Source organism: Parus major, chromosome 1 (assembly GCF_001522545.3).
Source record: "Parus major isolate Abel chromosome 1, Parus_major1.1, whole genome shotgun sequence".
Taxonomy (NCBI): domain Eukaryota; kingdom Metazoa; phylum Chordata; class Aves; order Passeriformes; family Paridae; genus Parus; species Parus major.
Window position 1 is genome coordinate 4,804,654 of NC_031768.1, and position 26,022 is coordinate 4,830,675.

The window sequence follows — 26,022 nt, forward strand, 5'->3', positions numbered from 1 at the left end:
CCCTGAGCCTCCCCTGGCCCAGCCTGAGGCCTGAGCTCTCCTCCTGTCCCTGTTCCCTGGCAGCAGAGCCCGACCCCCCCGGCTGTCCCCTCCTGCCAGGGACTTGTGCAGAGCCACAAGGGCCCCCTGAGCCTCCTTTGCTCCAGGCTGAGCCCCCTCAGCTGTTCCTCATCTGGTTTGTGCCCCAGACCCCTCCCCAGCTCCCCTGACAGAATGACACTTGAGAATTCAGCCCCCTGTCCTGTCTTTAGCTCCTGTGTTGATAAATGGTTTAAGTGTATCTTGGCAGAAGGTCCCACCTGGCTGCAGTGCACATTCAGCCCACACACCTATCCTCTGTGCCATGAGGTACAGGGGGCAGCTGATGGAGCAGGTTTTGACACTTTTTAAATTAGAAATTGAAGAGGAATTCCCCATCCTGTCCCTCTGAAGACTTAGAGATGTGAATGCTTGTTTTACTGTAACTGTCCTGCCTCAGGTATTGAATTTTGGCAGGTATAACTAGAATTCTGTAACTAGCTGGACTGCCAGATTAGCACTTTTTATCTGTCCAGTCAGTTTATTGTCAGTAGATTACACTGTTTGAAAGTGTTTTAAGAGATCTTTCTTAGGCTTGTTTTCACTATTAGCTGTGTGTGGTGTTTTATTTCAGATCCTAAAGATGTCAGTTGCTCCTGCACACCATCCAGTGTAAGTAAATGCATTTTCTTTTTGGATTTTTTGCCTCCTAATAGACAGATTTATTAAGATGGTTCTGTGAATCAAATTGTCTGTGTGGCCCTTTGTGCCAAGCTGTTGTAACTGATCCTGTGCTTGAGGCAGTGATTCATCTTCTGTGCTTCACTGGTAAACCAGGAGCTTATTTTCTCTCAAAGCAGATGAATCAAGAGGTGAATTAATTTGTTTGAACTGAAGTTTTAGAGCAGTTGATCTTACAGTAAACCAAGTAAAAACTGTTCATCTCTTTTTTTTTTTCCTTTTTCTTGTGTTTTATTTTCTTCCTGAGCATCTTTGTGGGGTGTTTTGTGTGGTCAGAATTAAGTATTTTAGAAAATTTTGTGTTAGAGGTTGGAAAGATTTCTTAGGAAATCCCAAGTTACTGTGTGAGGTGATTCCTTTTCTGCCTCATGAAGCTGTGAACCCAAGAAGAGGAAGGCAATCCAAATGGAATTGGAGAAAAGTAAAAAGCAAGGAAAGGCAACAGAGAGAGCATTAGGAAGACTGGCTGTGTTTAGCTTCTCAGAACAAAATATCATTCCTGGCCCACTTTTATTCAAGATTGTGCTCCCAGGTTGATCTTGTTTCATGTTCCCTGAGACTCTGCTCTGTGTTTCTCTTCTGCAGCCAGAATCTGGAGCAGTTCTTGCCCCAGGCTCCAAGGAACCCTTGGCCAGTCACATCTACCACATTTCCAAGTATTTTTTTGGAATAGTAGAGGGGATTGAGAGAACAGGGATGAGGTTTCTCATGTCTGAGGACAAATCAGGGATGTCAGTGAAAGTCCCAAGAGCATCCCACATAGAAATTGTCTGTACATGTGAATTCATATGCATTTTCTTTGCCAGTCTCACAGGTAGATTGTAAGGGTTGATTGCTCTTTTTTTACCACCTAATATTTCCAGATCAGTGTAGTTACACATGTTAAATGTTCTTGAATAGGGCCTGAAGGCAACTTTTCTAGTTTGTGTTCTCTCTTCTTCACCAGTTAATGTTTTTTTTTTAATCTTCATATGAAGCACTTCTGATAAAACTTCTGAATGCTTTTGATGGTCTGTGGAACTCTTATTCTTAGTTTATTCCTGTGAGACAAGCTGGGCTCACACTGCACTCTATTTTTCATTTATTTCTCTTTCTCTTTCATTTATTAGAAGTAACTTCTGTATAGTGTGAGAGTATTTTAAGTGACTCTCATTGCCTGCTGTTAAGAGTCCCATTTTCCTTAGCTTTCCTGTAGTTCAAAGCATCATTTTTACAGAATATCCAGTTAAGCCTCATGGAAATAAATATTTATTTGTTTCAAATACACTTTAACTGGAAAGCATAACTAAAGCACTCTGCACAGTATGTTGCTCATATGTCTCAGTGTGGAAAATTCTGACACAGAATATCTATTTACCATGATATTTTTAACAAAAATGTAGTATTTTAGGAGCTGTTTCCCCCAGCTGCAGAAAAGGAGGAGTTTTTGACTCATTCTTCACTGGTACAGCAGCAGGGTCACTGCTCCAGGCTCCCCCTCACTGTGTGAGATGCATTTGACCTTCTGTTTCCCTGGAAACCTCTCTCTGCAGAGCAAAAGGCATCACTTCTTCCTCCCCTATTCCCATTTCACATCTGGAAACCTGAGAGGAGTTTATAACAGGGCTTCCCCACTTGCCCATGACCCTTCTCAGATTGAGATTTGCCTTGTCCTGGGGAGCTTTATTTCATTGGAACTGCTCAAATACCTCAGTCCTGAGTGGTCTGCAGGGATTCAAAACTCTTGTGCAAGGGGCTTCTGTACAGCACAGAGAGGTGGCCTCAGAAATTAATTAGGTAAGAGTTCTAGATGTCTGGATGCAGATGTAATGATGACAGTTTCTGACTGTAAAGAAAAGTGAGTGCTAATTGGAGGGACTTTCATGTAGTAAAATAGGGAGAAAATACCTCATCTGTGTTGTACAAGGGATAGAATTTAGCAGCTGTAAAAATACTTGCTGTCCTCTTTTTTCATTCAGTCATTCAGGTAACAACCTGAATAACTATTTGCTTTTGCAAATAGTTAGAAATCCTTTTGAGGCATTAAACATGCACATTTGGTCTCCTCATAAGGCTGTGGCAGGTAATTTTGGCCAGATATCCTGGGTAGGTGCAGCAGTTCTACAGGCTGGTGCTAAAAACTAAATCTCTTTGTGGAAGAATGAGGCCAGTTAAATTTAAGCACCACTAAAATAAATGCTCAGCACGAGGGAAGGACTTGGAGTTTATATTAAGATTCAAAGATCAGGGTCCTCTCTGTGTGATGTCACTGTCTTGGATGAATTTGGTCTACTGTTTATTTGCAGCATGGTCGAGAGCCCAGTATTTCCACAGAGTTTGTAGTGGTGAGTAATCTGATTTCACTGAGTTGTCCAAAACCACAGATGGAGAGTCAGGCACAGAGCCTTGAGCGTGTGGTTCTTTCTCTTTATTCTCTGGTTTCCTGGGCTGTGCTTCATTTGCCTGAATTCATCTTGGCTCTGATTTACCCATCTGAAATTTGTTTCCAAATAAATGCTTGAGGACAATAAAGTGCTTTCAAATGCTGGCATTGGAGGCTTAATCTTGACTTTCTGAAGGGCTCTACCTATGACAAATGCAAGTGAGAAGTCAGTGGGTTTTATTCAGAGTTGCTGCACTTCCTTTATGAAAGTCAAAGAGGAGATTTTAATTTTTTTTTTATTATCCCCTTTGGGAAATGTGATTTAGAACTGGTTTTATTACCTCTCATATTTTCTCCCTGTGTCTTTTTTTCCCCATAGTTACGTTCATACAAACCTGCCTTTGTACTCTAGGAACTTCCTTTGTCTTGACTTTGCATTCCCAGAAATCTCCCCTCCTGTTGCAAAGTGCTTGTGCATTTGAAAATTACCAGGCTGCAATTTTTATCTCCTGAAAAGGAGGAAGAAGCCTAAGAATTAAATGTGCAGCCTCTCAGTCTAGTCCTTTTCCCTAGACATTTTCTCCTTACCACAGTAAATCTTATTTTTTGACAGTCAAATGAAAAAGTCATTCATTTTTCCTCTGCTGAGCTGCTGATTAAAAATGTCAATGCCTTGTCTCCAGGTGATGGATTTTCTTCCCCTTGGAAGAAAACCATGGTTCTTGTAAATCACAGTTCTTGTAAATCGTGATTCTTGTAAATCACATTTTTTACAAGAGCCAGATTTTCTGTAAGATAAAACTTAAAAATCTGTTTTATCAGACCCTGGGGGCTCAAGTGCTGTTGGTTTATTTTGAGGAATGCATGTCCAAGACTGCCTGTGCTTCAGCTCTGTACTGAGCTGCAGAAATACCACAGTTTACCCTCAAAAATATTTTTTCTTCTTAGAAGGATTTGATTGATGAAGGGCAGTTTGTCTAAAAAATACTGAAATACATAGTCTTGGGGGTTTTTTGGGGGGAGGAGGAATAATTACCCAGTGATTGATCTTGAGCTGGATTGTTCAGTGAGGTTTTGCATTCTTTTTTTATTTGTGGTGATGAGCTTGAGGAGGGGATTATTTGGGACAGAGTTTGTGGGGTTTTTTATTGTTCTGTCTTGTTTGTTTTTTTCTATGTGGCATCCACATAGAAACACACTTCAGCACCTCATCCCTGAGGAATACACAGTGCTTGTTTTGGACTGAAAAATAGGTTGTCCATACCTGACTGCAAACCTGCTTTAGAGCTGTAGATTTAATTCATCTCATAAATCTGAATGTCCCTGGTAAATCTTTCTAGTCTAAAGATCTCAGAATGGTGTTTTCCAGTGAATGCAGTTTGGTGTGAGCTGATGCAGGAATGTACTTGTTAATAAGTAAGGATAAAAAGCAAGTCCATCTGGTGCCTAAAATGTAGCTTTTTGTCTCATTTTTTTCTTCTGGAACTTTCTCAGGCTCCTCATCAATACTCCTGTCCACGAGAACACATTTATGGGCTAAAAGAATATAGTGCTGTAGAATATAAGGGAAAGGGATGAACTTTTCTCTCAAAGAGATTAAGAAAGTGAAAAATCAAGGTTTTCATGAAACAAATCAACTTGTGTAGTTGCTGCTGGAATCATCTGCTCAAGAGCAAAAACTTAGTTTGCAATGTCAGTAAGTTCAGTAGAGGAAAAAGCAGCTAGAGATGTTGAAAGGGGCATGACTGTGCTCTGAATTCAGCTTCTCCTGTATCAAACCAGTGTGAAATAAGCTTTCAGATCAATTTGTGAGTGCATTTTATGTCTGTTGCCATAGGTCTGTGTAAGTACTTGAAAATCTCAAAATACACAGTCATCAAATTAAAGATTCTCCAGTTGGGGTTATGTTTATGTTACAATGCACAAAAATTTGTTCCAGAGAGATGATTGATGCTAATGTAATCCTTAAAAAAACAAACAAAAAAACCAAGCAGCAAAAATACAGAGTTTGTTTTCTTTTTTTTTAGAGTTCTAAAACCTTCCTGAACGGCGCCTCTCGGTGCAGAATCCAGATGCCAACCTTAAATGCTAAAGAAAATGGCAAACCTCAGGTAAAATATAAAACATTGCTGTAAAATAGCATAGAAGACTTCTCAAGGCTCACTTGAAACATTTTCTGTTTGTAAAGATTGCTCCTCTTTTTATGATGCTGAAATCTGCTTCCATCTTCAGACACAAATGTAAATTCAGATGAGGGAAGTGAGCTTTACCTGCCATAAATAATGCAAACTGAGCTCTATGAGATGGCTGTTATTGCTCAATTGATCTCCTTTTTTTTTTGTGGTTTGACACAATTCCATCAAAAATAATGCACTGCAAAATCCTTTGAAAACAGTCCACTTGAAATATTTTAATTATGTATATTGTGTCCTGTCCTTGCAGTCTCACTTCTCTCCCTTTTCCTTTCAAAGCTGTCTGTACTTACAAGATTATATGTGGAGATGGAGAGTTCTAAATATAAGCAATTATTCACAAAAGTCTTGCTTAAAACTCTTTACCATAAAAGCTGTTTTTTCTCACTAGAAAATGAATTCTGGACTTGCCCATTTTGTGGGCAGAAAAACATTTTATCTTCTGATGGACATGAACTGAAGATTTCCATTTGAAATTTTGTGTTTGTATTCAGTACACTCAGCACATTGTATCCTGAGAGGATAACTTTTTTTTTTTTAACTTCTTTCAGACTTTTCCAGGAAAATAGAAACTTCCTGTTCTCTTTATCCTTTGCCCATAGAATAATAATGAGCATTCACAGGGTGGAACAATCGGTGCTGGTAAAAAAGTTTTGAAATTTTTGTTAAGGAAACACTTCAATACAGCTTAAACCCCCTCTGTACTGAGTTTATTATTTTTGTTTTGAGCTGCCCAACAGCAGTCTCTAGCCCAGAAACCATTTGTTATTTCACAACCAGCTGGAAGGTAAGGGGGGGTGTAAGAATATCAGCAGGTGTTTTTAGGCAAGATGGAATTTAGAGAAGAAATTCTTTTAAGTTTATGGAAGAAAGGGTGGGTGAAGCACTGGAACAAGGTGCTCAGAGAAGCTGTGGCTGTCCCATCCCTGGAAGTGTCCAAGGTCAGGCTGGATGGGGCTTAGAGAAACCTGGGATAGTGGAAGAGGGCTGGAATTGGATGATCTTCAAGTCCTTTCCTACTCCAGCCAATCTATGATTCTAAATCATGATGACAAAGCTAAAAAAACACGTAAATCAGTAGACAGACATTTCCCTTTTTCACTCTGCTGGTGCCTCTGCTGCCACCCTGTGAAGGGTCTGCCAAGCAAAGGGTGAGGGAAATGTACCCCTCTCCCTCTGACTGGTGTCCCTTGGGAGCAGGACAGAGGGGAAACACTGACAGTGAACCTGGGGGAATTGCTGGCAATCCTGGAATATCCCTCCCTTCCCTCTCCACCCTGCCAGCTGGGCTGTGTTTGTAACACAGAGTCTTAACAAGGTTTAAAAAGAAACGAAAAAAAATCATTAAAACCCCTTCTTTGTCACTCTTTGGGGCTTCCTGATTTTCTGCCAGTGACAGAAGAACATCTTTTTCCTGCCAGAGCCAAACTGAACATCTTCCCCTTTTTGCAGGGGTTGTGTTGCAGTTATTTGGAGCTGATTTTCACAGTCAGCTTTTGAGCCTCTACAAACAGCAGATGTTTTGCATTTATGGGATGGTCTCCAAGCACACTGCAATGGCAGCTTTTATTGGGTTTTCATTGACCTCTGCAATTACTGTAAAAAGGAAGCAAATACTCAGCATCTGCAGTGATAGAAAGCAGAATGTGTTTTTGGCTGCGTGACCTGAATACCTCTGTGCCTTCATTGCTGCTTATGTTAGGTTGGCCTCATAAAAATGACAAAAAAAATTGTGATATAATGAATCCTTCCCCAGAGATGAAGAGTGTGCCATGTGCCTAATCATGCTCTGAGACAAGCTGGCCAGGCTGTACAAAGCCATCTCTGCCAAGCACAGACTGCTGGGTTTATATATCCTTTAGCTATGTGCAGCATAAAAACCCCCAAATCATCACCAAAAGTTTCCAGTGTGAGCTTAAATAAGTTGTTTGGACTTTGGTCACCTCTACTGCAATATTTACCTGCTCTTCCAAAGGAGATTTAGAGCTGCTTGTCTGAGAATGAGCAGTGTTGTCTCAGACAGTCCTGGCTGAGTTTGCTGTGCTGATTGTGCAGCATCCATCATCAGACACCATCTAGAATCCAGTGGGGAGCTTCACTGCTTAAACCCTTTTTTTCCCCCTCTTTTTCCCCTCTCTCTGTCTCATTTTTTTAAAAAAATAATAGCTTATGGTTTGAACTGGTGCTGTTAAAATAGTTGAAGTTTTGAAGTTGCTCCAGTAATTCAGAAGATGAATATTTTTTATGATGATAGGGTGACTCCTGGGCCATGACATAGATTTGCACTGCCATGTCAAAGGTCCCTAGGTGTTTTTTCTGTCTTCTGGGTAATGCTTTTTCACCTGAGCCCAGACAGTGCACTCCTCTAAGTCCTGCATCCCATCTAACAATCATGTCTAGAATTTTGGATGCTGCCTGGCAGCTTCTAAAACTGTGCTGAGTGTCTGGGTTCAGGTGTCCAGATGGTTCCCTGGTGCCCTCTCCTAAATGATGTTCTTTAAAAACAGAATTTATTTAGAATCACTGAGTATAAAATAGCAGAATTGAATTTTTCCAGCACTTTCTTTGTCCTTCCCCCATCAGCTTAGCAGATATTAAAGTTTTCATCTTTGCAATAAGCATTGGAAATGGAACAGCCTGCTGTTATATCCTTTCTAGCCTACAGTCAAATATATATTTGAGGTTTAATTCTTCACTGAGGCTTTGTTCAGGTGCTGAAGAATTAGGAGAAAGAAGACAGTGTGTAGAATACATAACTAGGAAAAGTACACAGCTTGGTAAAACCTCCCAGCAAGCAGGTGAAAGTGAGGGTAGCTACATCCCATCCTTTTTCCAAGTTGGAAAAGAAGTACTGAGGGCTATTTATACCTGATTTATTTTTTTTTCCTATGTACAGCTGTAAGATGTACATTTCCAATTCTATTCTGAGAGTTCACTTCAGTCTGGTAGAGGATTAAAAATAACATAAACCCTCCTGGCTACACTGGGATGGCTTGTTCTTGTGGAGTGGTAACTTGCTCCACAAGTATTCTTAGCAGCCAGTGGAATTCTTGGAATAAAATCCTTCCTAGTACTAGAAAGGAACTCAGAATTCACAAGTTAGGCAATGCTGGTGAACTCCAGGCTTTTATATTTTGGCACTTGCAATGTTCAAATGGAACAGATTTAAAAAAAATAATAAAAATAAGTTATTACTTAATATAAAGCACTCACTGTCCATAATTCATGTGGAAAGATGGCCTGTACCTAGATCAGTCAGTAAGATGATGTTTCAGAGTCTGGAAAACAGGCTTGGTATTTCTGCAGGAAAAAGATAATCCATTATTTCATACAGAAATTCATCCTTGTAGAAATTTCTCATACACAATGTTGTAGGACTCAGTAGCTTGTCAGCTTTAGTTAGACCACATTTATGTAGTGGGGTGAGGGAAGATTGGAAACTGTTTTATTCCATTGGATGTACTCATAATATTTGGGAGTTTTGCAACTTGAAATTGTTCTTCAGTAGAACAGAAACTTGATTCTGTTATGGACTGTATGCACTCAGAAACATCCTGATACCACCTGATATTCTGAATATAGTCTCTGCTCTCTCTGTGTACTCTGAATGTCCACACCAAGACAGTTTTAAGGGCTGTAACTTTCTGTGATAAAATAGATACTTGTTCTTAAAAATTATTTTGGGATTGTTGGATTTCTCAATACATATTTTGTGTTTTTGTTCTTTCCTCTCTCTCATCTGTTGCTGGGGGATGTTGCAGGATCCAGAGATGCAGCATTTACTGACTGACCCTGAGAACTGCAGCCTGACACTGAGCCCCAGCTCTGTGGCCACTGGGGAAGGAAGGCATGGGACATCAGCCATCAGCTTCCTTGGGGCCCTGAGGATACCTGTGAGTGCCTGTGCTGCTCCTCTCTAAGAACTGAATTTTGCTTCAGAATTCATATTTCTAGGTGAATTCATAAGTTCTAGGTGGTGCAGTAGTGGATATTAACTTTGCATCAGAGTCTTGAAATGTGGAGGACTTTGGGCTTGGTTTATTTGGAGGAAAGGAGGCTGAGAGGAGACCTCATTGCTCCCTGCAGCTTCCTGGGGAGGGAAGGTGGAGAGAGAGCTGCTGATCTCTCTGATAATGTTCAAGAGACATTTGGATAATGACTTTATCAACTTGTGTCAGCCTGGGAGGGGCCTGGCAGTTGGGCAGGGTGGTTGCTGTTGACTGAAATTGTTTATTCTGTCCTAAAGTCTGTTGTAAAAGTTGACTGAACCTAATGACATGTAGCTGTTAAGGGTGGAATAGCAAAGTGAGTCCATAAGCACTTCTGTCTGTCAGAATTTCCTTCTATGGCTTCCCTTTCTACATTCCTCAGCATTGTTTTAAAAAGTTTTAATCTTAAAATCTCTTTTCTGAGAAGTTTCAGGCAGCCCAAATATTTGGACTGCTGGCAAAGGAAATGAAGTTTCCTCAAGGTCAGAACCTGTCATTTTTGATTGTCCTCTCAACCTTAACCCTGAATGCAGAAGTAGATTATTGAAGAAGAGGATTATTTGCAGATTGATTTGGACCACATGTAGAGTAAAAAAAATCCTGCACCCAACCACTGTATTCCTGCATCTTCTCATCATGTTCAGTCTGGTCCTCAACTGTTTTTCCTGTGGCAAAGTGGAAGCAGTGGGTGAAAAATTCCTGCTGCTGCCACCTGGAATCTCTGAAACCTGTGGTATTTGTCCTGCCTGTTGTTGGGAGGGGACACAGCTTCATGTGGAATGTGTGTGCTGTTCCTCAGGATAGCTGCAGCCCTCCATACCAGGGATTTCAGAAAGCTGGTTCCAAACAAGAAGTGGTCAGATGGTGAAGGGAATGAAGATGGGTTAATTTGGCAGTCCAGTTGCAGCTCTGTGCAGTAAATGCACTTTTATGTGTCCAGCAGGAAAGAGGATGGAGCAAGTGAGAGCTTTAAACAGGTCATTGCTCAATCTGTGATGTGCTCTTACATCTGCACTGTGTCAGACTGGTTTACTGGCTTTTTATAGAGCTGAAGAGTAAGGCAGCAATCTTGAACCCATCTGAAGGAAGGAGATAAAGAGCACAAAAAGATGCCAGTTTCTCTAGAACACACTCCAAAACTGTGTAACAACTTTATTTAAGGGAAATAAATATGCAGGTGTCCCAAACAGTATAAAACCCTTCACATTCATTTCTGTGTTCTCTGCTCAGGTTATTCAGTACCATTTTAGTGTTCTCTCTTCAGGCAGTTCAGTACAATTGAAAGGAAATAGGTAAGTAAAATACCACAGTCTGCTCAGAGTGCAAGGTTTGTGCTCTCAGAGGAAGAATACTTCTTGGGAATTCATGACAGAAAAATCAAAGCCTAAATGCTTCCTAGAAACCATTTTCATAATGCTCTGTGAAAGCAAATAGCTCTGTCACAATGCTAACTCCCTGTTTTCATTATTCTCTCAGGGAGTTGTGGAGTTCTCCCTTTGTCTCCTGTTTGCAAAGCTGGTGAGCTACACTTTCCTCTTCTGGCTTCCCCTCTACATCACAAATGTAGGTGAGTATTACAGGAAAGGGGTACAGAATTGTGGCTACAAAGTCTCTGCAATAATAAGAAGAAAATAAACATTACTGCTTCTGAAAGGCTTTCTCTGCTGCAGTATCAGGGGAGTTGTAAGTCACCAAGCAGGTTTATGAATTCAGTGTTATGAGAGGGTGTTTTCAAAACAAGCAGAAGTGTCTGGCTTATCATCAGTAATTCCAGGCATAAATGCTGTGTCTTTGGCTCTTGCAAACAAATCAGAAAGTTTTACTTTCTAACAATATTTTTCATGGCTGAAATGTACTATGCATTAGTAAACATATACAAAACATTAGAAACATGTACAAAATAATGTAAATGAGTTTTTTTGTCTGTTCAGTGCTGATGTTTTGATTTTTTATACTTCTAGAGTGCGAGATGGACCAACTTTTTAGCTAGTTCTGTTGCAATAGGAGAAGGGGTAATTATTTTAGACTAAAAGAGGGTAGGTTTAGACCAGATATAAAGAATTTTTTCTGCAATGAAGGTGATGAAATGCTGCAACACCAAACCTGTGGGTGCCCCATCCCTGGAAACATTCAAGCTCAGGCTGGATGGAGCTCTGGGCAACCTGATCTAATTGAAGATGTTCCTGCTCATGGCAGAGGGTTGGACTGGATGATCTTTAAAGATCCCTTCCAACCCAGACCATCCTTTAATTCTGTGATTATAAAAGTTGTAAAATGTCTCTTCCAGTGAGAGTAATTGCATTCAAAGTCTGTATTGCCAAATACCTGCTTTTGTTTTTATTTCTTTTACACAACATCATCTTATTATTCTGAATAAAGAATTCTGCTGTAAGATGCCTTTGCTCTGGCATTACAAGACTGCTGAGATTTCCATGTTTTATCATCCAGAAATGAGATAAATGTTTTGCTTCTCTCACCAGAGCATCTTGATGCCAAAAGAGCTGGGGACCTTTCTACGCTGTTTGATGTGGGTGGGATCTTTGGTAAGTTTTAATGTTATTTCACTTTTGATCACAGCAGTTCAGGAAAGGCTCTGGTGTACACAGCTTAGATATTTTATAGTTACATATTTATAACTATTTTATAGTTATTTTATATATTTATTTTATGCATTATTTCTACTCAAAAATATGTTTCATGCATTATTGCTACTCAAAAAGAGTAGCAGTAAAGGTGCTGAGCTGAGAGTTGTGTTGAAAAGTGAAAATCTAGTAAAATACCTTTACAGCCAGTGATACTGTTCAGCACAGACTGGAATAGTCAAATTATGGAATCTTTTATCTCCATCAGCTCTGGCCCATGAGTCTTGGTCACCACCCATCAAAATAGTTCCTTTTGTCAGTCTAACTTCAGAGAACTGTGCCTGTTTGTGTGGATTTTGTGGGCACAAAGGTTAATGGCCATGGGTGTTCTGGTTTGTTTTTTTCTTGATACCTTTTATAACTGTATGTGATAAAACTAGGAGATCATAGTAATAATAATGAGGACTAGGCTATTCCTTTATAATTTTCAGGGTGACCACTGAATAAATTTTCATGCTAGTGCAGACAGTTTAGCTCGTTTCCCTGTGGCTGCGGGACATGGACAGAGAACCAGGTTTTCTATTGCACATGGGGAATTAAGAGACCAGTGAGTGGATACCAGAACTCCAGCAGTAGGGCCATGTGGCACCTGGTAAAAGGCTTTTTGCCTTGGATATTTGGAATAAATAACAAGGAGGAACAAGTGTCTGCTTCTGTTGCCTTCAGGTCAGAAGTGGTTGGGTTAATGAGGATGTTGCTGTGTGAATTGTGTAACTATGCAGTAAAAGCCATTGGGTTCTGTTTCATTAAATTAAACTGATGTTTTCTGTGCAGAACACACACTGAATGATTTCCTCACCCCTGTGTGCTCTTTCAGGTGGGATTTTGGCAGGTCTCATTTCAGACAGGCTGGAGAAGAGGGCATCAACCTGCGGAATGATGCTGCTGCTTGCAGCACCCACAGTAAGAGCCTGCCCCTCTCTCACAGCCGTGGCTGAGGCTGTGACACCATTCCCTGGACAGTTCTGCAGGCAGCATCTCCCAGCCTGGATGTAAAGAGTCCAGGCCAGACTAAAAACTGGCATGAAAAGCTGAGCAAGTGTAGATATTGGGGCTTAATAAGCAAACAAGCCTAATGTATTTTTTTTTTTTGTTACAGAATATATGGAAAGTTTCACTCTCTTGTAAAATCTGATGTTCAGTTGTTAGCCAGAATTTTAGCTGCTCAAAGGCTAAAATTTCTGAGCTGTAACTGTTGGAAAACCAGCAGATGGACATGAGAGAGACATTTTTATTTGATTTTTTCAAGAGTTGTATTCTGTGCTGTGTTGAAGTTGGAGAGTTTAAAATTGATCTCATAACACAGCCCTTCCTTCTGAAAGCACATAGAGGAGTGGGATCCTACCCCTTATCTCCCTTCTGTGTCCAATCAAACAATCATTCTACTGTGGCCTAAAAGGGTTTAGTAAAACCTTTTTTTTTATATTTCATGTAATACCAACTTAAGATAACCTTGTAGTTAACATGGAGCAAATGGGGAACCCAGGATTAGTCCATATATTGATACTCTGAGTGCCTATTCATTCCCTTTACAGCTGTACATGTTCTCTGCAGTCAGTAAAATGGGCCTTGAGGCTACTGTAGGTGAGTATTTTTAAATTATTCTGCCTAGCTTTCTATGAACTTTGCATTTATGACCTTTGATGTTCTTTCTTTTTTTCCTTTATTTTCTATTTTATCTCTTCTTTAGAGGAAGAAGTATGGAATCAAATGCCTTAGATTTGATCTCGCAGGGTTTTTACAGGTTGAAGTGGGGAGGCAGGAAGTGAGTGAGGGGTGGCAAGAGAACAGATTTAGTTAACATCATTAGTCTTTCTGGAGCTTGTGTCAGCACAGGTTTTTTTATATCCCTTGTTCCAATTGTCAGAGATGCTTAAATATTGCCTGTAGTGCTTTTGACAGCAGTATTAGCTTTATTTGAATAGGCTGAACTGACCAGTTAGCTCTAACCAGAAATGAAAACGAGTGCTGGCAGTGGTGTCTCACCTACCCAAGGCCTCCTTCACTTTTGGGGTCCCCTGGTGCTGTTCAAGGAGAGAAGGGAGTTGTGGGTGTGCCTTGTGAGCAGCCCCTGCCCTCATGGTCAGTTTGGTCAAATATTCCCCTTTCTGTGACCTGCCAGGATCAATAAAGACCTGGGAAGTGCTTTTGGTCTCAGCCCCATCTGCTGGTATGTTTGAGAATTCAAATCATGGAGTGAGCATTAAAAAGAGACAGGAATAGATATGTTTTTTGTCCTTTCCCAATTCTGTATTGGGTCAGGGGAGCCAAGGAAGGATTAAACCACTTGGGAGCCATAGGCTGTGATGTCTCCTGCAGTTATGGTGAACAGTTTTTCATGCAACTCACATTTTCTTTTTCTCTTTTTTTCATTTTTAACTTGGAACAGTGATGCTGCTTATCAGTGGTGCCCTGGTGAATGGCCCTTATGCCCTGATCACCACTGCTGTCTCTGCTGACTTGGTGAGTTTTCCCCTGTGATATCTGGCTCCAGAGAGAGCCCTTTGACTCCTGCAGGGTCACCAGGGAAGGGGCTGCATTGTCCCAAAGCAGAGGAGAAAGGAGCTGGAAAGGCAGTGCTGAACTCAGCCACTGAGATTTGTTTTAGAGTTTGTGTTTTAGCATGAATGAGTGCCATGCTTGTGAGAGGCTTCTAAATTATTTTTGACCGCTCACAAGATTGTGGGTGACAGCCCAGATTGAACCTGAAGGTTGCATGCAAAGCCAGGCCTCTGTACAGGTGCCTTATCCCCTTCTATAATTTTGCATTTTTAAATGATTGGAGAGGCTGTACCTGTGTGAGACATGAGCTAGTGATTTAATTCCCATCAGAAAGCTCTATCTGGCACAGACCTCTACAGAAGTAAAGTTATTTAAGTTGTCAGCACTTCCAGCAGGATCAGGTCAGCCAAGTCACAAATGCCATGTGAAAACACTAACATTTCTCAGTAGGGAGACTTTGGAAGTTTGTTTTGTAATGTGCTGGTTCTTAAGGGCACCAGGCAAGAGGCAAAAGTCCTCTTATTGTCTTAAATGCAGGAAAAGGAGCAGGGCAGAAATCTCCAGGCATCCTCTGGAGCCCTGTCCTTGTTCTGGAGGACCAAGGTGCCCACCAGGCAATGCCCATTTCACCCTGCCTTGTTCCAGAGTGCTTGAGGCATCTCCAGAGCACAGAGGCGATGTGGAGGGGTGGGAGATGGATGGTGCTACCAGGGCTCTTTCAGAGCTCAGCTCAGGATGGGTCTCAGCCATCTCTGTCCCTCCAGGGTACCCATAAAAGCCTGAAAGGGAACGCAAGAGCCTTGTCCACAGTGACGGCGATCATCGACGGGACAGGATCTGTGGGTAAGACAAGGCCACCTGCCCCAGCTGTAGCAGGTTAAAACTAAGAATTTTTGAGGAACTGGGCTCTTGAAGTCACATTTTGTGAGGATTCAGAACAGTTTTGGAAATGGGGAACAGCACAAACTGAAACCTCCAGTGGTGCCACAGCTGAGGGTGGGAGGAAGGGGGGATGAGGGATACTGGGCACAGACAGGAAAAGGAGGTGGCACTGGGCTGTCCTGGGATCAGGGATATTTTATTTATGCCCTCCATATGGAAGGGAAAACTGAGTAAAATTCAGCTCAGTACTGGATGAGCATTTTGTTGAGCCAAAGGCAGATGTTTATCAAACATCTAAGTCTTCCAGTTTCCCATCTGTACCAGTAATGTTTTGCACTTCCTGGGATCTTTTAATACATCAGGTAATACTCAGTTAACTAGGTGGAAAAATAGATACTCTAATTCAGAATAGCTATATTTCAGTAGAGTAAATGTTACATTGCACAGTTCTCACAGTATATTATATAAAATACCAAAATATAATGTTACTAATTCAATAAATATTATTTAATATGTTAAATAAATATGTAATAATATTATATTTTAGGTGCAGCTCTGGGGCCTCTCCTGGCTGGCCTTATTTCCCCTTCTGGTTGGAACAATGTGTTTTACATGCTCATGGTGGCAGATGCTTGTGCCTTGCTAGTAAGTCTAAAAATTTACATTGTGACTTTCCTCTCTGCTAAACTATCCCAAAATGCAAATTGTCCTTTTGCCATTTAAATATTCTGTGTTGTATTAGACTTCCAGTGGTGTAGGAGATTTTCAGTCTTAAATTTGCAAAATTTAAGAGGCAAATTTGCTTGTTTTGAAATTCTCATCTCATAACTGTCAGTTAATTTTTTGATTAACAAACCTTTATGATTTTTTTAATCAAAAGTGCAGATCAGTTCTGATGCACTTCAATTCCTGAGCAAATACCCAGCTGTTAATTGCTGGCTGAGCAGCTCAGAGCAGGCATAATTGCAGGTAAACCTTCATACTTAGACCTAGAAGTTGCCTCAGATTCCACTCACAGAAGAATCACTTCTGTTTTCTTTTGATCAAAGCCACACAAAATGTTTTCCTACGTTGCTGTATCACCAAAATCACCCTTATAATGAAGCTGTTGAAAGTTAATACATCCCATTTTCCAGATGGGCCCTGAAACATCTGTTCTAAATTTGATGAGGAACTGGCAATCCTGGCTTTTGACAGTAACCAGGAGCAGATGTTTGGTGAAAAAAAGAGTGCACAGGTGGTGTCTTGGTCCAAAGCACTGAGCTCTGGGCTCCTGCAGAGGAGCTGAGAGTGTCAGACCATTCCCTTCCTGGCACAAGAAAATCAGAAAACCTTTTGAGTCACAACTGAGGCATTTTTTTCTAAATTCAAATTAAACCCTGACTTTAAAAGTAACATTTTCATGGTTAGGAGTAATTTTCTGGAAATGAAATAAATAAATTAGAGAAGTTAATAGCTGAAGTATTTTGCCACTGGTAGTCAGCAGCTTTATCCACAGCAGCAAATCCTGGTTTGTGCTGGTTTCAGTATTTGGTATTTTGTGCTGCACAGTGAGGCTTGGGAGGTTGTCAGATTTTTCCTAGATAAAGTTCTCGAGTTTTTCTCCTAGAGTTATTGATTAAAATGGAAAAAATGCCACATTTCTTCACAGAAAACCTTTACAAAGCTCTGGTTTTGAGAGGTATGACTCTGCAGTTGTAATAAATCCTTTTTTGCATAACTGTTCTGCTTTTCCTGGTTTTTGCAGTGCAGCATATGGATACCTGTCTTCAAATATTATTTCTCCAAGGATACCTCAAGGGGGCATTAGCCTCTTATGTGGCATTCAGTTCTGTCATTCTTGGCCACTTCTGTGCCTCTGAAAATCTTTAATTTCTTAAAACATTCACACTTAAAACAGTGAGCAAACTTATAATAATGAGACTCTGAGGATAACATAACCTGAAACAGTGAGGAACCCTGGAACCAATTGTCTTCATTGTACATGAGAACCATCAAATTGTATTTGTTATCTCAATAATCCTTTTCAAGTGCACTTGAAAGCCCTGATGCTGCACAGACAAACAAAACCCAACTGTCTGTACTGACCATGACTAATTGTGGGATTAAAGCTTTTCACACTCAGGGTTGTTTTGGCAAATAGCAGCTAAAATACTTCCATGCCCCAAAATTTCTTTCTGACACATTTTCTTGAAGCCTTGGGGTCCCTCTGCTGGTTTCTTTACACATTTGCTGGTGAAGAAAACCATTGTGGTTTTTATGAAGAAATTGACCTCTCAGATGCAAAAAGGAAATTATTTTCCTCTTGGCTGCTTATTGTGAAAGCTCCTCTTCCAGACCCTACTGAGCATCTGTAAATCTTTATTTATTTTTTTTTTAAACCCAGTTCAGCATTACAGGGTAATGTTTCAAATGAGAAACTGTCCAAATAACAATAAATAATTCTGCTTCTAGTTTATCTGGATGATACTAAAGAGATTTTGTGATTGTTTTTGCAGCTCTTACTCCGTCTAATCCAGAAGGAACTTCAGTGTCATGCAGATCACACCCTGTAAGTGTTTTGTGTGCCTGCTGCTCTTTAATAACACTTTGAAAACACATTTCTAAGCCTTCTATATATAGCCATAAATGATAAATTAAGGTTGGAAGATATCTCCAAGATCAATTCCAACCTTTGTCCCATAGTACCTAAATGTGGACTGGGCATGTTAAGGTTTGTGTATATCCTTTTCTGTCTTTTAATTCTGCTTCAAAAGAGTTTGATGTTTTTAAACCATGGACATGTTCCTTTAGAACATCATCTTTTGAAAATTATCTGAAAACATACCTCTGTCACAGTCTCTTGTTTGTGGATTGTTTTTTTCTCAAATATTTAATCTTCCATGGGGAAGGTGTGGAATTGCCTGCCCTGTGTTTAATAATAGTTTAAAATGTAACTTTTTTCCAAAAGTTCTCCCTGAAGAAAAGGGTGACTCTGAATTTGCAGTATTTTGAATTGAGAAGAAAAAAAAAATATAAAAAATTCCAGTGAATCAATACACAAAATCTAAATTGAGCCCCTTGATTGTAGAATTTTGGAGAAGTAAAATGGAGAGAACAGAAAAATGCACAGCAGGGGCTGGATCCTGCCTTTTGGGGTTTGTTCTGCCTCATCCCTCAGCTTTTCCTGCCTGGTTTCTGTTCTTCCCCAGGTTCAAAGAGCACTGAGCTACGAGACCAGAGCTGGGATAAGGAGTGTGCCAGTGCATGGAGCTCTTCCCTGAAAACCAAACTCCATGGGACACCTTATTCTGTGTTTGAAGGGTGTGGTGAAGAGCCTTGCAGGTTTACTGGGGGCAGTGTGAGACAGGTAAATCCCTGAAGCTCTGATTTTTGCACATGAATAAGTACCTCAGGATGGCAACTGTTCATCAGATGGAGAGATGGGACTTTGGGAAGGTTTCAGCAGCACGCCTCGACTGAGCCAAAGAGAAATACCAAGTGCCTTTTTTATTTCTTTTAATAGGATGTTTTTAATTGAAACTATGAACTGTGTATTTGCCAAAAATCTAGGCAAAGCTAGAGCAGGAGGAAGTTGAAATTTTAAGTCTGTGAGTGACTGTCTCAGTGGGCAAAGTGTGTGTCTCTTATGTCAGCTTGTGTACACTGAAAGCATCACTTTATAGAGGACAATATCAGCTGGTTATTAAGATGTGCTGCTATTAGTATTTGAAGCTGCTCAGACAATAATCACCCTGCTGTATTATTAGTTTCTAGCTACAGTACTCCTTCCCAAGGACAGCATCCAGCCTTTTGGTAGGTTGTAAAATAGAATTTACTCTTGGCTGTGTACTGCAGTTAGCAGTTTTCACAGATCCTCTGGATGGATGTTAGTCCTCCATTAGGAATGTACAAAAAAAAGGAGTCCTAAGCAACAAAAAGCAGTTTATGAGTCAGAATTTCCAGTGGGGGCTCTAATGATTTTTCAGGGCATTGTAAACTGGTTGTGCAAACGTCACAGAATTGTGCTGCTCTGCTCTGCTAGGCTGGGCTGAGATGAGAGGGGTTTCTTTGGGGTGGCAGAGAGCTGGGGAGTGTCCTGTGCTTCAGCTCCCAGGACTGAGCAGGTGGAGCTGCTTTGGTGCCCACTGGCACAGGGGTCTCTGTTGGGTTTCAGTGCTGGTGTGTGCACGTGGAAGTCATCATCTGATCCAGGCCTTAATATCCAGAAATCTCTCTCAAGTGGCTCTGGGTTTCAGATTTGGAGCCAAAATATCAGAGAAGAAAAATTACCTGTGTGGGTGGTAGTTTGTAAGAGAACATTTGAGTACCTAGTGCTACCCAGCAAATAGATGGTTTAATGTCTTCAGAACATATCATTTCTTTGTACAGCTGTCTGCTTTGCAAACAGAATGTATCTGTGATTTTTTAAATTTTTTTTTTGGGATGTACAAAGTGAAAAGAAATTTTTTTTTGTATGGGTGTTTATACTTAGATCACAAAGATGAGATAATTTAAACTGTGTGTTGTCCTTAACTGTATTTATTAAAGCTCTAGGCCTTTGTCTTGCTCTATGCTCTTAAATTTTGTGAGGCAGTGCAATTTACACTTGACTAGCAAAACATTTTAAAGCCCTACAAAATATTCAGGAATGTCCCATCAGCTGCTGGTAACACTTCATTTCCAGGGCTGCTTTGCACCTGCTCAGTCTTTGATCACTGGTTTGATCCAGCAGGTTTGATTCACACTTGTCCTGCCAGTCAGAATGGGCTCATTTTTACCTGTTCTGCTGAGCAGGGGTGCAGGGGTGGCCTCAGACCCACAGGGAAGGTGCCAGGTCCTTGCAGGGAGCTGTGGGAGGGTCCTGTTCCTGCACTCACCTGCATGGAAGGCTGACCTCGCACATCTTGAGCAAACCAGGGCGGGGATACTCAACATGTGAACTCAGAAATCTGGGCTGTGGGTAAATGTGAATTGTGCAGCAGTGTTACTTGAAAGGACTTCCATCCTCCTGGAATGGGGAATTGCTCCTGGAATGTCAAACTGCTCCTCAGCTTGTCTCAGCTAAGCCAGGCTGAACCTGGGGCTCTGCTGAAACAGCTTCTGATGGGGCAAAAATAACATTGCAACACCAAAACAGCTCTCCTGGCACATCTCCAACGCCTGTGTGGCAAGGGAGAGATGGATGGAGCACCACTTCAGCTGGGAATTCCAGTCCCTTTCCCCAGAAATATGTGTGGAGCTTTATACTACTTTACTGAAACAAATCAAACTCTGCTGAGCTCACATTTTGAGAAGCTGTTCCCTGTGGGCTGGAGTCCGAGGTTAAAAAGCTTTTGGTTGTATTTCTGAAGATATTTAAGTGTGTTTTGGGTTTTATTTGTTAGGGCTGCTGTTGTTATTTATTTATTTATTTGAATAGCTTTTGCACTGCAGTGACTTGGGTATGGGCTAATGACAGATTACATTTCAGTTCCTCCAAGCTGCAAATTTGTTGGACAAAAAGATAAAGATTTGTTTTTCTTTTTTCAAAAACTGAATAAACTGTGTTGTTTTGTTAGTATCAGGTGTCTATATTCATTAATCTGGAAATGGGCAAGCCTGACAAAATTTTATGTGTAAAAATGTGAGTGACCAGGAGGTACAGCCAAATTTAAATGCGACTGCAGGGTTGGTTTGTTGGGTTTTTTTAAATGCTGATTATTGTGAATTTTATCCATTCACCATCCTGTGTTGAATAAAAATAGATTCTGTTCTAAACAGAGAAGTGTTGAGTACTTTATCTTTTACATTTCCATGAAGAAATGCTCCATTTATTGGTTGGAAGGACAGACATCCCTGCTGGGACATTTGCCTGAGTCAGGGGCTGAGTGTGGCTCTTTTAAGGTGACTCTTTTGTTGTCTGCTTTGCTTGCTCTTCAGTATATATGGGTTTGACATGGAAAAGGTTCATCCTTTCTCTCTAGCTCTCATCATGTCTTGATTCTTTTAAAATGTTTGAGGGGGTTTTTGTGCCTTTGCCCAACATGCAACGTCCAAACCACAGATACACTGGGGAAAAACTGATTGGAAAGGAAAACAACTTCTGGTTACAGAATTTCTGACAAAATTGTGTCCACGGTGCATCCTAGGAATAGGCAAATAGTAGCTGGGGTGCCTTATAAAAGAAGGGAGGCTCAAATCCCAGTTTCTGTTCTGATGGGGAGCAGGAGCCTCCCTTGTGGGAGTCTTTGTGAAAGCCCTGGCTGTTGCTGGACACGCTGCAGGGTGAGGTTGTCTCTGTGTGTAGGAAGGGTTTATAGGGTGGGAAGAAGGTAAATAACTCCAGGGACAGCAGTGTCAAGTGGAGACTCCTTTTGCCTCTAAATTCTGTGAACCCACTCCATGCACCAAGACTTAATCCTGTGTGTTTTGCTCGGAAGGGAAATTCCAGAAGGGATTCTGCCATTTGTTTGAGGAGGTTATTGCATGTGCTTCTGGCATGACATCCTTAGAATAACATGGGAATCCTCCACGGGTGTTTGTGCCAGTGCTGTGCTGCCTCAGACTCTGGCTGAACTCGTCGTGTTTAGGCTCAGGGTTCTTTGCTTGCTGTTACTTTCTTTTTCTTTGCTTCCTTTGGGCTGTGTTTTCTGTGGTTATAACTTTTCTCTAGTTTCTCAGCCTCCTTTGGGCTGAATTCCCTTGGGATCATCCCTTGCGGGGAGTCCCACTTATCTCAGTCTTTATTATTCGAAGCAAACTTTTGGGCTCGTTGGATTCTGCTTTCTCGTGTTTATTGAAGGATTTTTACTTGGCAGGTCTAGCCAGACTGACTGCACAAGCTTCAATCACCACAGCCTGGCTCATCTTGTTCTAATGATACAAAATGGCTTCAAACTACACGGTCTTTTCACCTTTATACCAACTTTTATCCTATTAACTACAGACACGGGTATTGTTATTATATCTCAACAAATAAGTTTTCTATATTTACTTGCGTAATTAAAAGTGCAACTAACTCTAAACCAATCATATTTTGTGCTTCTATAAACTGCAGAAGCATGGAGAAGAAGGAAGAAGGATTAAAAACTACACCCTTTTTCCTCCATCTTTACTCCACGTGTGGAACCCTCTTAAAATCTATACTTTCACCTCTGTGTTAAAAGAAACATTTTTCTACTTTCTATTTAATTTCTTACAAATTCTGGCTTGCTCAGGGATATTTGGAAGCCTTTTTATCAATATTATATATGATTGATGTATTTTTTAAAGAATTATATAGACAGAGAAATATCCCTGCATTTCTAGACTTCTACACTTGCTGCTGGAAGGTTTCTGCAGCGGCTGATGCCCGGGGTTGTTTGTTCCAGAAGTTCTGCTCAGGATTAGGCAGGTGTAAGATGCTGTAAATTAAATCAAAGGGTGTTTAGAGCTGTTGGAGGCTGGTGGTTTTCGTACGGAATTAATTTGGGGAAGGTCGATTACAATTCCATCAAATGACGAGGCCCAGGATCGGTAATGGTGGCATTCTCTGGTCTGAACTAAATTTATGTCCCTTGTGCTATGAAAGTGGTTAGATCAGATTATTTCATGGCTTGTCCCAACCTCTGGTGTGATGTTCTGATTGCTGAACCCCTTTCACCTTGGAGCAAGGCTGCTTTGGTGGTGTTTTGCTGTCTGCTGAACCAGCCAGGGGATGGTGGGGACGTGTCCTGCCCTGCTGTCACAGCCTGCAGGGACTGGGCAGGGACTGCAGACACTCCTGGGGCTCTGTCTGCTGCTCTGGGGACCTTGGACTACATTTGCTGACATGTTGAGTTAAAAATGTGGCTGTCATCCTTATGGCTGGGGAGAGGGAAGGGGAGGATGTAACTGCTGGTATAATTCAGCCTCGTGTCAAGTGACCTGAAGTGCCTAAGAGTTTAATAAACTGGGTTGTTATAAAGTGTTGGTTGTTTCCTCCTTTGTCTCCCTTCTTTTGGTTGTTTTCCAGTTTGGAATAAGGAGATAATTAGTTGATGCTTGGGGTGGTTTTTTGAATTTTTTTTTCCTCTGTCTACCAGTTATGCTTTGGCAGCAGTGGAACATTGATTTCTCTGTAAACTGGGAACACAAGAGCCAAACTTCCTTCAGCATATTTCAGAATCCTGCTCAATTCCTGCATTGGGAGATCAGCTACAAAAATGTGTGCCAAGTCTCTCCATGCTGTACTTAACACTGAGGATTTTAAGGATGTTTTCTTCACCTCATGATGATACTGGGGTAGGGTTTCTCTCCCTCCTTCTCTTACAAAGCAGCTGACAAATAGCCACATTTCCACAATATTCCCTTTGGTCCAGCTGTTTGTTTCAGCAGTGGAGGACACTAAACCAACTTCCCGTGTACTGCCATGTAAAAATGAACTTTGGAATGCTGTTACAAGGCTGGAGTTATTTTCAGTTTATCTGGTACCTAAACCCTCAACAGGTGCTCTGAATTTCATGGGTTATTCAGAAAGCAGCAGCTGCTTCCAGGGTTGGGGCCAGAACTGGAAGGAGCAGCCTGAGTTGCTGTGTTGAAACAAGGTGATCAATAATGTCTGAGTTCTTAGCTTCTCCTCCCGGTGATGTGAAGGGTGGTTGGTGTGGGCAGCCCATCACAGCTGAATGACACAGGCAAAACCTTTGGAAGGGGTGAGTTCCCTCTGAATCTTCCACCAAACACACTGCTGTTATTTCTGCTGCAAGGACAGGGTATTATATTCGAGTCTGAATCACCCAAGCCACATGAGGCTTCAGCTTAGTAAGTACAGCAGGTTCTGAGTTTTATTCTTAAATTCCTTATTTTATTCTTAAATTGCTCAGATCATCTGGTTGGAAGCAGCTGAATGTTGTGTCCTTCTGTGGCAGAACCTGCAGGTTTAGTTTTATACTGAGAGGTAACAATGAGATTCAATTTAGCCATTGCTGTTAAAAGTCTTTATAAATCTTCCTCCCCCTCTCCCTCTGCAGCTTTTCGGTTACATGAAAGGAAGAAAATACGGTAAAAAAGAACAAAAGAGGTCAAAAGACGTCTCAAAAGCATACTCTTTCTTCCAAATTTTGCTCACTTGCTTGGCACCAAGGGAGATTCCCTATCACAGCTGGTTTGTGTGTCTGCTGTAAATCTGAGCAGTTGCTGAAAGCAGAGAAAAATAGAAACCTTTGGGTTGCCTTGCTCTGGTTTTCACAGTGGCAATTCTCAAAATAGATGTCACCAGCTCAAAAAGGCAGAACCAGACAAATCTGGGGTGCAGGCAGAGAAGCCCAAGGATGTTTGGTGTAGGACTGATCCCTGTGTTAGAGCTAAATTAGACAGATTAAATTCCTATACAAATCCCTGTCAGGCATATAATGAAGCTCTAAACTTACCCCAGGTGTCAGCAAATAATCTTTTGAGCAGGGTGAAATCCATCACCAGCAAAGCACCTAGAAATGGAGCTAGAATGGCTGAAATCCTGTGAACATCTGAAGCAGAACTAACACATGCATTTCTCAGAACAATACTCACTGTCATTTGAAATGAGACCTCCTGGTAGAAAGGTTGCAGATGATGTAAGCCTTACAGTAACAGGGAAAAACAAAGCTCCCTTGTTTGCCTGCTTGAAGTCCTCTAATAAAATAATGCATCTGTCAAAGCAGCATCGAAATGTCATTCTTCTGTGCCATCAAAAGGGAAATGTTATTCCTGGTTCCCATACACAGGGTTTTTTCAGGCCTCCCAGACCCATAAAAGCAGTCAAAAGGTATGATTAGCAGCTCTGGTGCATTCACCTTTTGCATCTCTGTAAACATCAGGACCTGCCTTCTGCATTGTTTTTGCTGTCTCTGTTTTTCAAGCACAGTTGGAATTGTCCACATAATAAATGGGTTCTGCTTGGACCAACAGCAAAAACCACCCTCATGATAAAATGACTTGGTCTTATTTTCTAGGCCCCCCAAAAAAATAAAAATGTGCTGCATGCCTTCTGTGCAAGTTTAGTATTCTGTGGCGTGAGTCTGTTTTTCAAGCAAGTTTGCCCAAGCAATTACTTTGTGAATTACATTTTGATTCAGCCAGAATCCAGTCCTGGGCTGTTTTGGAGCAGCCTTTGCTGGGCTCTGCCTGTGCAGGTGTCTGAGCTGCCTTGCAGCAGCTCCTGCTGGAGCTGGGCTGGGATGCCAAGGGCAGGATGCTTTCACCATCCTGAGTGATGGGGTTTGTGTCTCAGGAGGAGCTGATGGAGTTTAACCCTCCTCACCTTTGGAGTGAGAGGCAGAGCTGAAGGCAGCAGGCTCCCAAGGGATCATGGCCAAAGGAACAGGGAGCAGATGCACCCAGGGAGCAGCAGAGACAGCACTGCTCCCTCTTGGGGAGCACTTTGGGTTCCAGAGCCACGAGGAGAGTGTGGAGCTCCTCTTGGGTAGTGTTGGGATATCTTAATCTTGTTGGAGGTCTGTGTGTCCTTGCAGAGGACTCCGTGGGAGTTCCTAAAATTAATATTCAGCAATGCTAATGGTGCTGTTTGTTGCAATGTGATGCTGTAACACACCAGCAGTGTTTAATACACTGAGCCACCACCAGTCTCAGTGAGGTGTGTGTGTGAGGGGGAAGGAAACCTGTTACAGTCAGGTTATGCCTTCAAACTTTGCAGACTCTCGCAGACACGGGGGTGCTCACAGACCTGCACACAACCCAGGCACTCTTCAAACACAGCTCCAGCCTCAGCCACTCAC

At 41.4% G+C, this 26,022-nt stretch overlaps 1 protein-coding gene across 12 annotated transcripts in view; it reads left to right on the top strand.

The window, feature by feature from the left end:
* SLC37A1 (solute carrier family 37 member 1) overlaps positions 1 to 21,071 on the top strand; it is a 35,208-nt gene extending 14,137 nt beyond the window's left edge. For all 12 annotated transcript variants that reach the window (XM_015637832.2, XM_015637873.2, XM_015637883.2 and 9 more), the window contains 12 exons: positions 653 to 690; positions 5,149 to 5,232; positions 9,075 to 9,206; positions 10,779 to 10,869; positions 11,783 to 11,845; positions 12,762 to 12,847; positions 13,480 to 13,528; positions 14,334 to 14,407; positions 15,211 to 15,289; positions 15,876 to 15,973; positions 17,827 to 17,879; positions 18,520 to 21,071. In XM_015637832.2, coding sequence (XP_015493318.1) covers positions 653 to 690; positions 5,149 to 5,232; positions 9,075 to 9,206; positions 10,779 to 10,869; positions 11,783 to 11,845; positions 12,762 to 12,847; positions 13,480 to 13,528; positions 14,334 to 14,407; positions 15,211 to 15,289; positions 15,876 to 15,973; positions 17,827 to 17,879; positions 18,520 to 18,535 — 863 coding nt within the window. In that variant the 3' untranslated portion in view covers positions 18,536 to 21,071. The remainder of the gene's footprint in view (positions 1 to 652; positions 691 to 5,148; positions 5,233 to 9,074; positions 9,207 to 10,778; positions 10,870 to 11,782; positions 11,846 to 12,761; positions 12,848 to 13,479; positions 13,529 to 14,333; positions 14,408 to 15,210; positions 15,290 to 15,875; positions 15,974 to 17,826; positions 17,880 to 18,519) is intronic.
* The last annotated feature ends 4,951 nt before the right edge of the window (positions 21,072 to 26,022 follow it).